The following is a 16,064-nucleotide window of genomic DNA, read 5'->3' as shown; positions in this document are numbered from 1 at the left end:
AGACGTGGCTATTTACCTGTCTGTGTGTAGCAGAACACCCTGCTCTCTGATTGTTGGAGAGAGGGCAGGTACAGTTGGCTGGAGGCCAGAATTCAGGATTCCAGCAACACTGAGTCACATGGGCTGATCGCTAATACAAACACGCACGCACACTCGCACACACACAGAGAGCACAGCGCAGAGAGTAGTCTATGATTGCACAAACACAAACACCATGCCTCCCACTCCCTCGTCTCGCTCCCTCCCTCCCTCCTCCCCCTGTCTCTCGCTCGCTCTCTCTCAAACACACACGAGATCTGCAAGAGAGAAAGGCTTGTGTCTATGCAGTACGGCTCTGCTAGAGAGAGAGAACGAGACAGCGAACAGCCGAGCGAGAGAACGTGAAAGCCGGGCAGAGTGAGAGTGAGACAGAGACAGAGCGAGAGGGCAGTAGCTACAGTGGACACCCTGCCAGCCTCATCTCCAGCCCCCGAAATGTTCATCATCTGCTCCATTATTTAATCAGCACAAGTGCTTCTCTTGCACTCCTCCTTTTTTTTCTTTTTTTTTCTGCCCATCGTTGGATCTACACCATTATGTGTGAGTGTGTTGAAGAGAGTGTGAGTGTACTGTCACTTCTCACTGGACTGCTGGACCAACATGGATATCTATTCTAGGATTCCACTAGAGTGAGACGGAGGTCTGTTGTTCCAGGGAGGTTCTATGGTACTGCTCACTGAGCCAGCTACAGCCACAGCTACAACTAGAGGAGAGGACCGGCTGTCACAGCAGAACTGACTGTGTTTACCATTCAGTCCTCTTTACTCACTGTAGGTTGAGACCCATCAGATCATATTAGATCTGTTTCTCAGATTTGTTGTTTATTTTGATCTTCATTTGTTCTCTTTTTTCCTCTTCCTCCAATCCAGACGAGAAGGAGGAAGGAGTGTTGGGAAGTCTTCCTCTGCTCAGCTTTGGGATTGGAGGAGTGCAGACGTCGGATAACATCAGCCGAAAACACGCCTTTAAGGTCAGTACCCTGAAGATGAGGCAGTACGATGAGTACAGTATACGAGCGCAGAAGTGATATTGGGGCCATTTAAATAGTCTGTCTAGGATTGGGGCTGATGGATTTGTTGGGGTTTGGATGCTGGGGACACGTGATTGTCCCTCAGACAACCCAGGGAGAAGTGGTGACATTGTGGACAGTAGGGGCAGTGTACAGTGGGGATAATAGGGAACAAGCAGAGATGTCTGGCAGCCTGTCAAAACCAAACACCTTTATTTATTTATTCTCTCGCTCTCGCTCTCTCTCTTTTTCTCTCTCTCCTCACACTGTACTTTGCATCGAAGTGCACATTAATAAATATAATGCTGAGAGAGACACACACAGATAGGCAAAGTGAGCGAGGGAAAGCGAGGGAGAGACAGAGAGAGAGAGAGAGAAAGTGTCCTGTGTTATTCTTCTGGTCTTCCAGGCAGTAGCTGAGGGGTGAGAGAGAGAGAGAACAATCTCATACAAACCATATAAGCATGATATATAATATCAAATTCATTCAAATGGTTCATAACACAGCCAATGCATATTAATCACTATCTCAGAATGTGGAGCTCAAGTACAAGCTAAAAGCTATTTCCCAATATAGTCCCTGTCACTAGTCGTATGTCACAAAACATCTCTATGCAATCACTGTTAAAGTATAACCTGTTTTTGGATTTCCCACACAGTCTGTTTCAGTAGCTGAAACAATACCATTTTGCAACATTCTTTAGTTAAATCTTTTCTTCAGATGATTCAGATCAGCAGGTTCATTTGGTTTCTGTGATTAAGATGTATGGGTTGTACAATATGTGTTTTGCAGTGTTTCATTGCAGTGTATTGTTTGTTGTTGCCCCATCGTCTGTTTGTCAGTGTTGATATGAGAGCTGCTGTGAGTGCCGTGGTGACATGGCATTTGCCTGCCTGTCCTATGAGGCAGTAGACTATACTATACTGTAGAGAGGTAGACTATACTGTAGAGCGGTAGACTGTACTGTAGAGAGGTACACTATACTGTAGAGAGGTAGACTATACTGTAGAGCGGTAGACTATACTGTAGAGCGGTAGACTATACTGTAGAGTGGTAGACTATACTGTAGAGAGGTAGACTATACTGTAGAGCAGTAGACTATACTGTAGAGAGATAGACTGTACTGTAGAGCGGTAGACTGTACTGTAGAGAGGTACACTATACTGTAGAGAGGTAGACTATACTGTAGAGAGGTAGACTATACTGTAGAGAGATAGACTGTACTGTAGAGCGGTAGACTGTACTGTAGAGAGGTAGACTGTACTGTAGAGAGGTAGACTATACTGTAGAGAGGTAGACTATACTGTAGAGCGGTAGACTATACTGTAGAGCGGTAGACTGTACTGTAGAGTGGTAGACTATACTGTAGAGAGGTAGACTATACTGTAGAGCAGTAGACTATACTGTAGAGAGGTAGACTATACTGTAGAGCGGTAGACTATACTGTAGAGAGGTAGACTATACTGTAGAGCGGTAGACTATACTGTAGAGAGATAGACTGTACTGTAGAGCGGTAGACTATACTGTAGAGCGGTAGACTATACTGTAGAGAGGTAGACTATACTGTAGAGAGGTAGACTATACTGTAGAGAGATAGACTGTACTGTAGAGCGGTAGACTATACTGTAGAGCGGTAGACTATACTGTAGAGCGGTAGACTATACTGTAGAGCGGTAGACTATACTGTAGAGCGGTAGACTATAATGTAGAGCGGTAGACTATACTGTAGAGCGGTAGACTATACTGTAGAGTGGTAGACTATACTGTAGAGTGTTAGACTATACTGTAGAGTGTTAGACTATACTGTAGAGAGGTAGACTATACTGTAGAGAGGTAGACTATACTGTAGAGCGGTAGACTATACTGTAGAGAGGTAGACTATACTGTAGAGCGTTAGACTATACTGTAGAGTGGTAGACTATACTGTAGAGCGGTAGACTATACTGTAGAGAGGTAGACTATACTGTAGAGCGTTAGACTATACTGTAGAGTGGTAGACTATACTGTAGAGCGGTAGACTATACTGTAGAGAGGTAGACTATACTGTAGAGCGTTAGACTATACTGTAGAGTGGTAGACTATACTGTAGAGCAGTAGCTAGTTGGAGGTTTCACCCAGCTACATTGGTTCCTCTGTAGTACACATGGTTGTAGAAACAAATGGCAGTAGATGAATAGGCAAAATAATCAAATGTAATGTTCTTACAGTACATTGACACAGTACTCTGGGTTCAGCTGGATGTTGTGGTGGTGCTGGTAGTGCTGGCCAGTAAAATGTTATTTGTCTCCTTCCCTCCGTGTTGTTAGCCTGCTGCCTGGTGTTGATTCTACAGGGAGGCCGTGTGAGACAGTATGAATGAGTCATGAGGACAGGTCAGACCAGCCAGGGGTTTCTAGAGAGACCTTTAGTGTTTCAGGTATGAACAGTGTGGACTATAAATGGATGCACTAAGTGCTGCGTAGGTCTACAAAAGGCTGTCTGTGTTTCTGATGTTATAATACTGGAGCTTTACAAGCTATGAGATGGATCTTAATGCTCTGTGTTAACAAGTCAACCAAGTACATGGCTTTCAATGTTGCTTTTAAGGGCTTTTTACTGTGCTGTACTGCACTGTACTGTACTGTATTGTTCTGTACTGTTCTGTATTGTACTGTACTGCACTGTTCTGTATCGTTCTGTTCTGTATTGTACTGTACTGCACTGTACTGTACTGTATTGTTCTGTACTGTTCTGTTCTGTTCTGTTCTGTAATGTACTGTACTGTACTGTACTGTACTGTTCTGTATCGTTCTGTTCTGTATTGTACTGTACTGTATTGTACTGTACTGTTCTGTTCTGTATTGTTCTATACTGTACTGTACTGTACTGTACTGTACTGTACTGTATTGTTCTGTACTGTACTGTACTGTACTGTACTGTACTGTACTGTACTGTACTGTACTGTTCTGTATAGTTCTGTTTTGTTCTGTATTGTACTGTACTGTACTGTTCTGTTCTGTATTGTTCTATATTGTTCTGTACTGTTCTGTATCGTTCTGTTCTGTATTGTACTGTACTGTTCTGTTCTGTATTGTTCTATATTGTACTGTACTGTTCTGTTCTGTACTGTTCTGTATTGTACTGTACTGTACTGTACTGTTCTATTCTGTATTGTTCTATATTGTACTGTACTGTTCTGTATTGTTCTGTATTGTACTGTACTGTTCTGTATTGTACTGTACTGTACTGTTCTGTATTGTTCTGTATTGTACTGTACTGTTCTGTATTGTTCTGTACTGTACTCTATTGTACTGTTCTGTATTGTTCTGTATTGTACTGTATTGTACTGTTCTGTATTGTATTGTACTTTACTGTTATGTATTGTTCTGTATTGTACTGTACTGTATTGTACTGTATTGTACTGTACTGTACTGTACTGTACTGTACTGTACTGTACTGTACTGTACTGTACTGTACTGTACTGTACTGTACTGTACTGCATTGTACTGTACTGTACTGTACTGTACTGTACTGTATTGTACTGTACTGTACTGTACTGTTCTGTACTGCTCTGTATTGTTCTGTATTGTACTGTTCTGTACTGCACTGTACTGTACTGTACTGTATTGTACTGTACTGTACTGTTCTGTACTGCTCTGTATTGTTCTGTATTGTACTGTTCTGTTCTGTATTGTACTGTACTGTACTCTATTGTACTGTTCTGTATTGTACTGTATTGTACTGTTCTGTATTGTATTGTACTTTTCTGTTCTGTATTGTTCTGTATTGTACTGTACTGTACTGTTCTGTATTGTTCTGTACTGTTCTGTATTGTTCTGTACTATACTGTACTGTTCTGTTCTGGATTGTACTGTATTGTACTATATTGTACTGTATTATTCTGTACTGTTCTGTATTGTTCCAGGAACGTGGCTCTCTGTATTAGCCAGGTATTTGGGATTAGATAGTATACAGTACATGGGGGTTAAGATATATCATAGTGTCTAAGTAAAGGAGGATGTGCAGCCAGATATTCAGGGGTAAGTGCTGTTATATTGTAAGACAGACAGACAGTACAGGTATGTCATAGTGTTTAAGTGTTCTCAGTGCTAATACCGGGTGGTGGTCTGATCTGGTCAGGCTCTCGTGAGTGGGGGGAAGGGAAGGTGTGTTTTTGGGCTGGCCACCCTCGTCTGGTCTGGTAGGGCCCCTCGGGCCGAGGAGGGGTTGGGACGGGTTGATACTGGACAGGAGGGAAGTCGAGTCTGAGCACGCTCCTGGAGTCTGCTGGGATTCCTGTAGAACTACATCTTTATGACGCCTGTTACTTCAAACCGACCAATGAGAGAGAAGCAGGGAGCGGGGGAGAGGGAGGGGAGACTCTAAAGTACATTTTAGCTTTGATTATAAGATTACCTTTCAAAGGTGAACTGCTTTGACTTGACTTTTCAATACCTAAATATTTTTGGGGGCATGAAGTCATGAATGCTTCATTAAATGAAAGGGTATAATCTCTAACACTTTAGATATGAGCCTAATCAAGCCTATTCAATAGCACTATCAGATTGTTAGGTCTTTGAGGAATGATGTTTTGCTGTGAGCTCCCAACAGAGAGAGCAGGCTGGGTGTGTGGTGTGTGGTGTGTGGTCTTCCGGCACAGCCAGAAGAGGACTGGCCACCCCTCACAGCCTTTTTCCTCTCTTGGTTTCTTCCTTTGTTCCTGCCTTTCTAGGGAGTTTTTCCTTGCCACTGTGCTTCTACACCTGCATTGCTTGCTGTTTGGGGCTTTAGGCTGGGTTTCTGTACAGCACTTTGAGATATCAGCTGATTTAAGAAGTTATTTACAAATACATTGGATTTGATTTGGTGTGTGGTGTATGGTCTGTGGTCTGTGGTGTGTGATGTGTGGTGTGTGGTGTGTGATGTGTGGTCTGTGGTCACAACACCGACACTGTACAACACCGACACTGTACAACACCGACACTGTACAACACCGACACTATACAACACCGACACTGTACAACACCGACACTGTACAACACCGACCCTGTACAACACCGACACTGTACAACACCGCCACTGTACAACACCGACACCATACAACACCGACACTGTACAACACCGACACTATACAACACCAACACTGTACAACACCGACACTGTACAACACCGACACTGTACAACACCGACACTGTACAACACCGACACTATACAACACCAACACTGTACAACACCGACACTGCACAACACCAACAATGTACAACACCAACACTGCACAACACCAACACTGCACAACACCAACACTGCACAACACCAACACTGTACAACACCAACACTGTACAACACCAACACTGTACAACACCAACACTGTACAACACCAACACTACACAACACCAACACTGCACAACACCAACACTGTACAACACCAACACTGCACAACACCAACACTATACAACACCAACACTATACAACACCAACACTGTACAACACCAACACTGCACAACACCAACACTGCACAACACCAACACTGCACAACACCAACACTATACAACACCAACACTGCACTACACCAACACTATACAACACCAACACTGCACTACACCAACACTATACAACACCAACACTGTACAACACCAACACTGCACAACACCAACACTGCACAACACCAACACTGCACAACACCAACACTGCACAACACCAACACTGCACAACACCAACACTGCACAACACCAACACTATACAACACCAACACTGCACAACACCAACACTATACAACACCAACACTGCACAACACCAACACTATACAACACCAACACTGCACAACACCAACACTATACAACACCAACACTGCACAACACCAACACTATACAACACCAACACTGCACAACACCAACACTATACAACACCAACACTGCACTACACCAACACTATACAACACCAACACTGCACAACACCAACACTGCACAACACCAACACTGCACAACACCAACACTGCACAACACCAACACTATACAACACCAACACTGCACAACACCAAGACTATACAACACCAACACTGCACAACACCAACACTATACAACACCAACACTGCACAACACCAACACTGTACAACACCAACACTGCACAACACCAACACTGCACAACACCAACACTGCACAACACCAACACTATACAACACCAACACTTCACTACACCAACACTGGACAACATTTTGCATGGACATGTTGCCTGTCCCAGACTAGCTAAGGGTTTTGGTCACATTTACATTTAAGTAATTTAAACAGACACTCTTATTCAGAGAGACTTACAGGAGCAATTTGGGTTAAGTGCCTTGTTCCAGGCCACATCGGCAGATTTTTACACCTAGTCGGCTCAGGGATTTAACCCAGCGACCTTTCCATTTCTGGACCAATCAATCAATCCATCAATCAATCAAATGTATTTATAAAGCCCTTTTACATCAGCCAATGTCACAAAGTGCTGTACAGAAACCCAGTCTAAAACCCCAAACAGCAAGCAATGCAGATGAACACAATGCTCTTTACCGTTAGGCTACCTGCCGACCTTGATCACAGATGGAAAACACAGATACATACACTCTCGCGGCCATGTACATGCAGTGAACACACACACACACACACACACACATATAAGCAAGAATGCACATGCACACACACACACACACTTTGTGTACTGTAAAAAAAAAAGTAATAACCCCCCAAAAAACTTTTCTAACATTTCAGGACATTCAGGTAAAATGTTAGGACTTGAGGTCCTGCTAATGTAGTTAAATGCACGCACCATGCACGCACACACACACACACACACGCACACGCACACGCACACGCACACGCACAGGCACAGGCACAGGCACAGGCACAGGCACAGGCACAGGCACAGGCACAGGCACAGGCACAGGCACAGGCACAGGCACAGGCACACGCACACGCACACGCACACGCACACGCACACGCACACGCACACGCACAGGCACAGGCACAGGCACAGGCACAGGCACAGGCACAGGCACAGGCACACACACACACACACACACACACACACACACACACACACACACACACACACACACACACACACACACACACACACACACACACACACACACACACACACTGTAGGTCCGGCCTCAGAATAGTGCTCATAGAATATTAATGAAGAGGTCTTACATAAGTATAGTGCAGCAGCAGTGTATCAGTCTGATGTCATCAGTCTGATGTCTCTCTATCTCTGCTAGAACTACCCCCTTCTGCGTGTGTATTTACCCAGACCCAGATTCATAGACGTACACAAGCAACACTCAGAAAAACATCCTAAGTTGGGAGCTACACTCAGAAATTAATAGGCTAGACTCAGAAAACCCATTATTTTGTCACAGCCCTCAAATAATCACTGTCAAAGGCATATATTTGGATAAGTATATAGCACTGATTACTAAATAATCATTATACAACACACCGACACAAACACACACACACACACACACACATTCTCCCGCCAGCCCAGAACAGACAGTGAGACTGCCAGTGATAAGGTATTCATTAAGATGGTGCCGTTGTCATTCAGCAGGTTTAAAATTGATAAGGTTATATCATGTTTTGTGATGAGCACATTCCATATTCTTTGGGGTGAGAGGGGCCATTCCCAGCCCAGGACATACTCTAGATATGCCAGATATAGATATGCAGAGTATAGATGTGGGGCACATTCATATACTGTATATATGCAGAGGTCCAGAGGGATTTGTATTACAGCAGGACATAGATATGCAAGGCATAGAGACTGTAGGGAGAGTCCATGTTGTATAAATCTAGAGAGCTGTGCATTGTAGGGGAACAAACATAGATATTAAAAGCCTAGATACTGTAGGGAGGGCCCATGTTGTAGAGATATACAGAGCTGTGCAGTGTAGCAGGTATAGATATGGAGGGTAATATGTTGCAGTAATACAGAGGTGCTGAGGGATGCTTGGCTGGGGTCAATCTCTTATTTTCCCTCCCCTGATGCAGTCCCATTCTCCCTTTCCCAACAGCCTGCCCAGCCTTTGAGTGTATGTGTTTGGAAAGTAAGTTTGTGTTATTTTTGTCTGTCCTCTCTTCGTCTCACACTCATTTTGTCGCCACTCCATAATACATCATTAGGTGGGTGCTTAGATTTGTCCTATTTCACACAAGTGGTGTCACGGATCAGCTGTTCTCAGTGGCAACCCTGGACCCTCCCTTCTCTCTATTTCAATCTCTCTCTTAACTAGGAAGAGCTATTCTACAGTACTGAATGATAGGATGACTGTCAGTGACATGCTGGCTCAGAGCGTGACTTCCTGGACTTATTTACTACTGGAGAGGGAGGGAGAGAGATGCTTTTTCTTCCTCTTCACCCCAGAGAAGCGTCTCATGACATGAAGATGTGATGCCAATGTACCCCAGGGCATGTTTGACTAGTCAGGCACACTGTGTATTGTATCTCTCCATCCGTCGCCTTGGTGTTTACACACATACACGCAAGAACAAACACATGCACACAGGTTAGATCAGAAAGCAACAGAGTCTCACGAAGCTTGTGAGCAGTGCATGGAAGAACTAACGGACTTATATTTACTGACATTTACAACAATGTTAGCGAGAGCAATGGGTAGTTGGGGAGGAGGAGGAGGGACAGCAGCGAGGTGGCATGGTATAGAGAATACAGGAGAGGAGAGGTTGGAAAGAGAATAGAAAAGGTTTAAAAGGGATGTAAGAAAATGAAAAGGGGAGGGAGGAGAGGAGAGGAGAGGATGGAGGAAAGGAGATGTTTTAATGGTTAAGAACATTTTCCCTCATCTGGCACATCTTTCTGTTCCCTGTTCGGCGTTCCCATCGCCTCCTGTGAGAATCCTTGTTCAATGGAGTGAGCTGGGAGTATTCCATGAACCTCAAATACACCTCAATGTCTATTACACTGTAATCCCAACAGAATATACCCCTCTCCTCCCTCTCGCTGTCCTCATCACTCATCACTCATCACTCAACTCTGCCACACCCCTCCCCTCTCTTCCCTCCCTCATCTCTCATCTCTCTTCCCCCTCCATGCAGTGCCCAGGGACAGAATATAATCATACACCTTTAACCCAGACCCATGTTACCAATGACCTGCATCCCTGACCTTATTACTGCTAGAATAACAGAGAGCGGAGAGAGAGATGGTGAAAAGAGATATGTGTTTAGATGGGGAGAGAGAGGGGAGAGAGAGATGGTGATAAGAGATATGAGTTTAGATGGGGAGAGAGAGGGGAGAGAGAGATGGTGATAAGAGATATGTGTTTAGAGGGTGGAGAGAGACAGGGGAGAGAGAGATGGTGAAAAGAGATATGTGTATAGAGGGTGGAGAGAGAGGGGAGAGAGATGGTGAAAAGAGATATGTGTATAGAGGGTGGAAAGAGACAGGGTAGAGAGAGATGGTGAAAAGAGATATGTTTATAGAGGGTGGAGAGAGAGGGGAGATAGTTGGTGAAAGATATGTGTATAGAGGTGGGAGAGAGAGGGGAGAGACCATTTCAAACCATTTCTACCAGCACCCTCCACCGTGGCGTTTATGGCATCATAGGCACATGACTTCAGCATCTCTGTCTGTCTGAGCATCTCTGTCTGTCTGTCTGTCTGTCTGTCTGTCTGTCTGTCTGTCTGTCTGTCTGTCTGTCTGTCTGTCTGTCTGTCTGTCTGTCTGTCTGTCTGTCTGTCTGTCTGTCTGTCTGTCTGTCTGTCTGTCTGTCTGTCTGTCTGTCTGTCTGTCTGTCTGTCTGTCTGTCTGTCTGTCTGTCTGTCTGTCTGTCTGTCTGTCTGTCTGTCTGTCTGTCTGTCTGTCTGTCTGTCTGTCTGTCTGTCTGTCTCTGTCTGTCTCTCTCTCTGTCTCTGTCTGTCTGTCTCTGTCTGTCTGTCTGTCTGTCTGTCTGTCTGTCTGTCTGTCTGTCTGTCTGTCTGTCTGTCTCTGTCTGTCTGTCTGTCTGTCTGTCTGTCTCTCTCTCTCTCTCTCTCTCTCTCTCTCTCTCTCTCTCAAAATTTGATTCTGTGGTTATGATTAAGGATGTAGAAATGATTTCAAAGCAGATTTTGCGTGCAGTATTAAAATATTGACTTGTAGAAATAAGGGAACCAGTGGGTCTCGTAGAGCTGGATGGAGGAGGAGGATGGTAGGGTTATGTTGAAGATTGGGGGAGGTAGGAAGAGTTCGATATAAAGAGACGATAAGGCTCCAGACATAGTCACACCCACGCTCACATGCACTCACAACACACACACTCTGTCGATCTCTTCTCAGGCACGGATGACTGTTCTCCAGGCTATAATTAAACAACCAAGGATAAGAGAGGATGTGAAGAAGGAGAGAAGAAAGATAAGGGAGGATGGCTTGGAGATAGGCATTCGTCATCATGGTCATTCAATCCAGCTTCTGTGATTCACCAGATCCTTGGCCTCAGTGATTCACGAGGTCTTTGGCCTCAGTGATTCACCTGGTCCTTGGCCTCAGTGATTCACCAGATCCTTGGCCTCAGTGATTCACCAGATCCTTGGCCTCAGTGATTCATCAGGTCTTTGGCCTCAGTGATTCACCTGGTCCTTGGCCTCAGTGATTCACCAGATCCTTGGCCTCAGTGATTCACCAGATCCTTGGCCTCAGTGATTCACCAGATCCTTGGCCTCAGTGATTCACCAGATCCTTGGCCTCAGTGATTCACCAGATTCTTGGCCTCAGTGGTTCACCAGGTTCTTGGCATCAGTGATTCACCAGATCTTTGGCCTCAGTGATTCACCAGATCCTTGGCCTCAGTGATTCACCAGATCCTTGGCCTCAGTGATTCACCAGATCCTTGGCCTCAGTGATTCACCAGGCCTGGAAAAGACTCTTTACCAAGCATGACTCACAGCTGGATATTGATTTAAATAATTTGACCTTTTTTGCACAAATATTACATTTGATTACTTTGACAATCATGCCTAATACACTATCTAATTGACCTGCCACTGTTTCTAAATGGAAGGGTATTTTGCTACATTTACATTTACATTTACATTTAAGTCATTTAGCAGACGCTCTTATCCAGAGCGACTTGCTACAGTTGCCAGACCAAACTGCTTACTGTAGAAATCATGCAAACCAGCAACTGCCAAGTCGACTTTAATCTAAGTAAACCCCCTAGCTAGCTAGCAGGAGCTGCCGTGCCATGGCCCTCACAGTCACAACAACATAGGAGGGAGTGTTTTTCTCCTGATCACTGACTCTCCTCCTGAGTCCTGCCCCAAATGTGTATGGGTGTGTAGGGGATCCTGGGAAACACAGGACCGGTTTGACCACTGCACCGGGGGTGTGTGTGAGTTGTGGAACAGTTTGAGATCACACACCTGTACTTATGGTTGTTTTAGTCTTGGTGAGGCCGTTGACACGATGTGACGAATGACAAGTCTTGCCAGGTCGATCCTTTGAAATGATTTTTCTTGAGCGACCAGCTTTTCTTCTTGTTGCTGTTTTGACCTTGACAATGTACCATTCAGACAATTTCTATTGATAAACGAGATCTGAAACAGTCAGTCAACCTGTCAAGCTTTACGAGATGCATATGGAAGTAGGACTATAATAGAAATGATTATATGTTATTATATTGTGCATTATCTTGTTACATCACAAGTCAACAGAGATAAATAAGACAAATATGATCAGCTACTGAGCTAAAAGAACACATGTGTGCGGAACACATCTGATGTTTCCTAAACGGGGTGCAGGTAAGTTGAGCCATAAAATGGTTTGTTTCTATGTACCTAGTTCAAAACATGTCATTTTGTAGTCATTAATACCCATTCTGTCAGTTACATATAGACCTTGGACCTCAAACTCCTCAACCAGAAACCCCTAAGTACTTGATATATATGTGAGGAATACTGCCTCTGGTACTGTCTGGCCGCTGTCACAGAGAGACATAGGGAGGAAGGGAGTGCCTTATCTCGTGTAGCCATATCTCAAAATGACATTGTTGGCAGGCCTCATTTGGAGTTCTGGAGAATTTTGTATTAGCCTAAATGGCTACAATGTTCTGCCTCCAGTGACTACATTTTTGGGGGGATGTTACATTTGAAGAACCCCTCCCACATGCCCGTAGAAAGGATGTTATGTTCGTCACTGTTTTCAGATTGGGTAGGATATACTGGTTTGTAACATTGCAGAAAATGGAAGAAAACCTGCAAGAAAAACTGAATTCTGTTTTGCCAGAACTGTGCTCTATACACACAACTGAGTCGATGAAGGCATTAAAACTCCTCTCCGTCCAAGCAAGGCATTTGATTGGTTTGACACATTGCGAGGCGTCACTGATTTACACTTGATTTACTCCCCTTTTTAGCTACATTCTGCCATTGACTTCAACAGGTTTTCTGATTAGGGAAGCCTGGTTCTAGACGAGGCTAGGGAGTGCCTAACGAGGTTCCAGAGTAGCTAGTGTTACATCCTAATCAGTAGAAGACAGAAACATAAAGCATTGATTTGCTCAATCATGCAAATGTTGACTTTAAGGTAATTAGTCTTCTTAGTGAAAGCCCTCCAGAAACCTTCTGCCTCTGTCAACTTGCACAGTTTAGGGAGAACGCGGTTAACAGCGCTCAACAACGGTCGAGAACAGTCAACGACGGTAGAGAACGGACAACGACGGTCAACAACAAAATTCAAAACGCAATACAAAGATCTATTGTATGAATGTGGCAAAGAGATTCAGGTTGAGACAGAAATATTGAGCAGTAGCAGCAGTGAACTAGGGTTTGACAGAGCTACAGCAGGCCTATAGATTCAGTATACAGTACAGTGTCTGGCAAACTACCTTCCATGTTGGCATCAAACACAACAACAATATTCTAATCTACATTCTAACTAGAATGTAGCCAAACTGTCTTGGAACTCTGGGTACCAGCATGGCATACATTCCTATACTCAATCTCCAACCAAGTTGGCCAAGTTGTCTCTGAGGCCAGTGTGTGTGTGTGAACATATTTTTCAGCCCTTTGTCCTTCTGTCAGCACATTAACAGTCTGCCTAAGAAAAGAGCAACTCCACAGCAGCCGGAAGGTCTGGGACTAGGGAGGGTTGAGACACACATCACAACAACACTATAATTAAAACAGCTATTAGAGCCCAGAGAACAACAACACTATTATAGTCCCAAGACACAGAACACTACTGGCTGTTATAGCTTGACAGGTTGACTGACTGTTTCAGATCTCGTTTTCTCCATTTCCGCCTGAATGACGAGCCCAAAGTAAATTGCCTGTTTCTCAGGCCCTGAAGCCAGGATATGCATATAATTGGTAACATTGGAAAGAAAACACTTTGAAGTTTGTAGAACTCGTAAAATAATGTAGGAGAATATAACACAATAGATATGGTAGGAGAAAATCCAAAGAAAACCCAACCTGAATCTTTTTTATGTTGTGAGACCATGCTCTTACAATGGCAAGTATAAGGACATACTAAAAATTAGCTCCCAGGATGCAATTCCTATGGCTTCCACAGGGTGTCAACAGTCTGTGTTCAAGGTTTCAGGCTTGTAACTTCCAAAATTATTAAGAAATATCAGTTTTAGTACAACGTCGCCATGAAGACAGGACACACCTGCCAAAATCAGTTTCCTATTGAACATACTTCTCACAAAAAAACATATAGTTTTATTACATTTTAGGGTATCTGAGGAGTAAATAGAAACATATTTAGACTTGTTGAAAGAAAGTTTAAGGGTAGATTTTCAGATTCCTTTCTCTGCATGTTGAACGAGTGGATTACTCAAATCGATGGCGCCAACTAAACTTTTTGGGATATAAAGAAGAATTGTATCTAACAAAACGACACTACATGTTATAGCTGGGTCCATTTGGATGACAAGTCAGAGGAAAATTTTCAAAAAGTAATTGAATATTTATTCGCTATTTGTGAATTTCTGAAACCTGTGCCGGTGGAAAAATATTTTGTTGTCCTCAAACAATTGCATGGCATGTTTGCGCTGTAATAGCTACTGTAAATCAGACAGTGCAGTTAGATTAACAAGAAGGTAAGCTTTTAACTGATATAAGACACTTATATGTACCTAAATGTTTAATATCCATCATTTGTATGATTATTTATTTGAATTGCGCGCCCTCCAGTTCCACCGGATGTTGTCCCGCTAGCGGGATGCCGAGGCTTCAGAAGTTTTAACCTGATTTGGTTCTACTGACCTCATGTGACTGATGAAAGAAATTACAGTAAATATCACCCACGTTACCTTTGCGTGTTGATGTTGTGTAGATTAGAACGAAGTGTGAGCTATTTTACCAATCACAATGACATTAGGGAAGAGACAGGACAGGTAATGGATGTATTTTCTCCTTAAAACGAGTTTTTCTTTCAGGATAGCAGTTGTTGCATGATATTTGTGGATCCTTGAGTTTCACAGCAATATGAGGCTGTGTCTAGGATAGGATCCTTACCCTTACCTCTTTCTAGGACATGAACCTCACCCTTACCTCTGTCTAGGATAGGATCCTTACCCTTACCTCTGTCTATGACATGATCCTTACCCTTACTTCTGTCTAGGATCCTCACCCTTACCTCTGTCTAGGATAGGATCCTTACCCTTACCTCTGTCTAGGATAGGATCCTTACCCTTACCTCTGTCGAGAATAGGATCCTTAACCTTACCTCTGTCTATGATATGATCCTTACACTTACCTCTGTCTATGACATGATCCTTACCCTTACCTCTGTCTATGACATGATCCTTACCCGTACCTCTGTCTAGGATAGGATCCTTACCCTTACCTCTGTCTAGAATAGGATCCTTACCCTTACCTCTGTCTAGGATAGGATCCTTACCCTTATTTCTGTCTAGGATCCTTACACTTACCTCTGTCTATGACATGATCCTTACCCTTATTTCTGTCTAGGATCCTTACACTTACCTCTGTCTATGACATGATCCTTACCCTTACCTCTGTCTAGGATAGGATCCTTACCCTTACCTCTGTCTAG

At 43.7% G+C, this 16,064-nt stretch overlaps 1 protein-coding gene across 1 annotated transcript in view; it reads left to right on the top strand.

Moving 5' to 3' along the window:
* The window catches only part of LOC124029030 (pleckstrin homology domain-containing family A member 6-like), a 174,352-nt gene that overhangs the window by 78,837 nt on the left and 79,451 nt on the right, over window positions 1-16,064 (top strand). The window contains exon 6 of the mRNA XM_046340897.1: window positions 909-1,009. Within this exon, the coding sequence (XP_046196853.1) occupies window positions 909-1,009 (101 nt within the window). The remainder of the gene's footprint in view (window positions 1-908; window positions 1,010-16,064) is intronic.

The sequence above is a fragment of the Oncorhynchus gorbuscha genome, linkage group LG03 (assembly GCF_021184085.1).
Source record: "Oncorhynchus gorbuscha isolate QuinsamMale2020 ecotype Even-year linkage group LG03, OgorEven_v1.0, whole genome shotgun sequence".
Lineage (NCBI taxonomy): Eukaryota > Metazoa > Chordata > Actinopteri > Salmoniformes > Salmonidae > Oncorhynchus > Oncorhynchus gorbuscha.
This window is presented reverse-complemented; position numbering and strand designations above follow the sequence as displayed.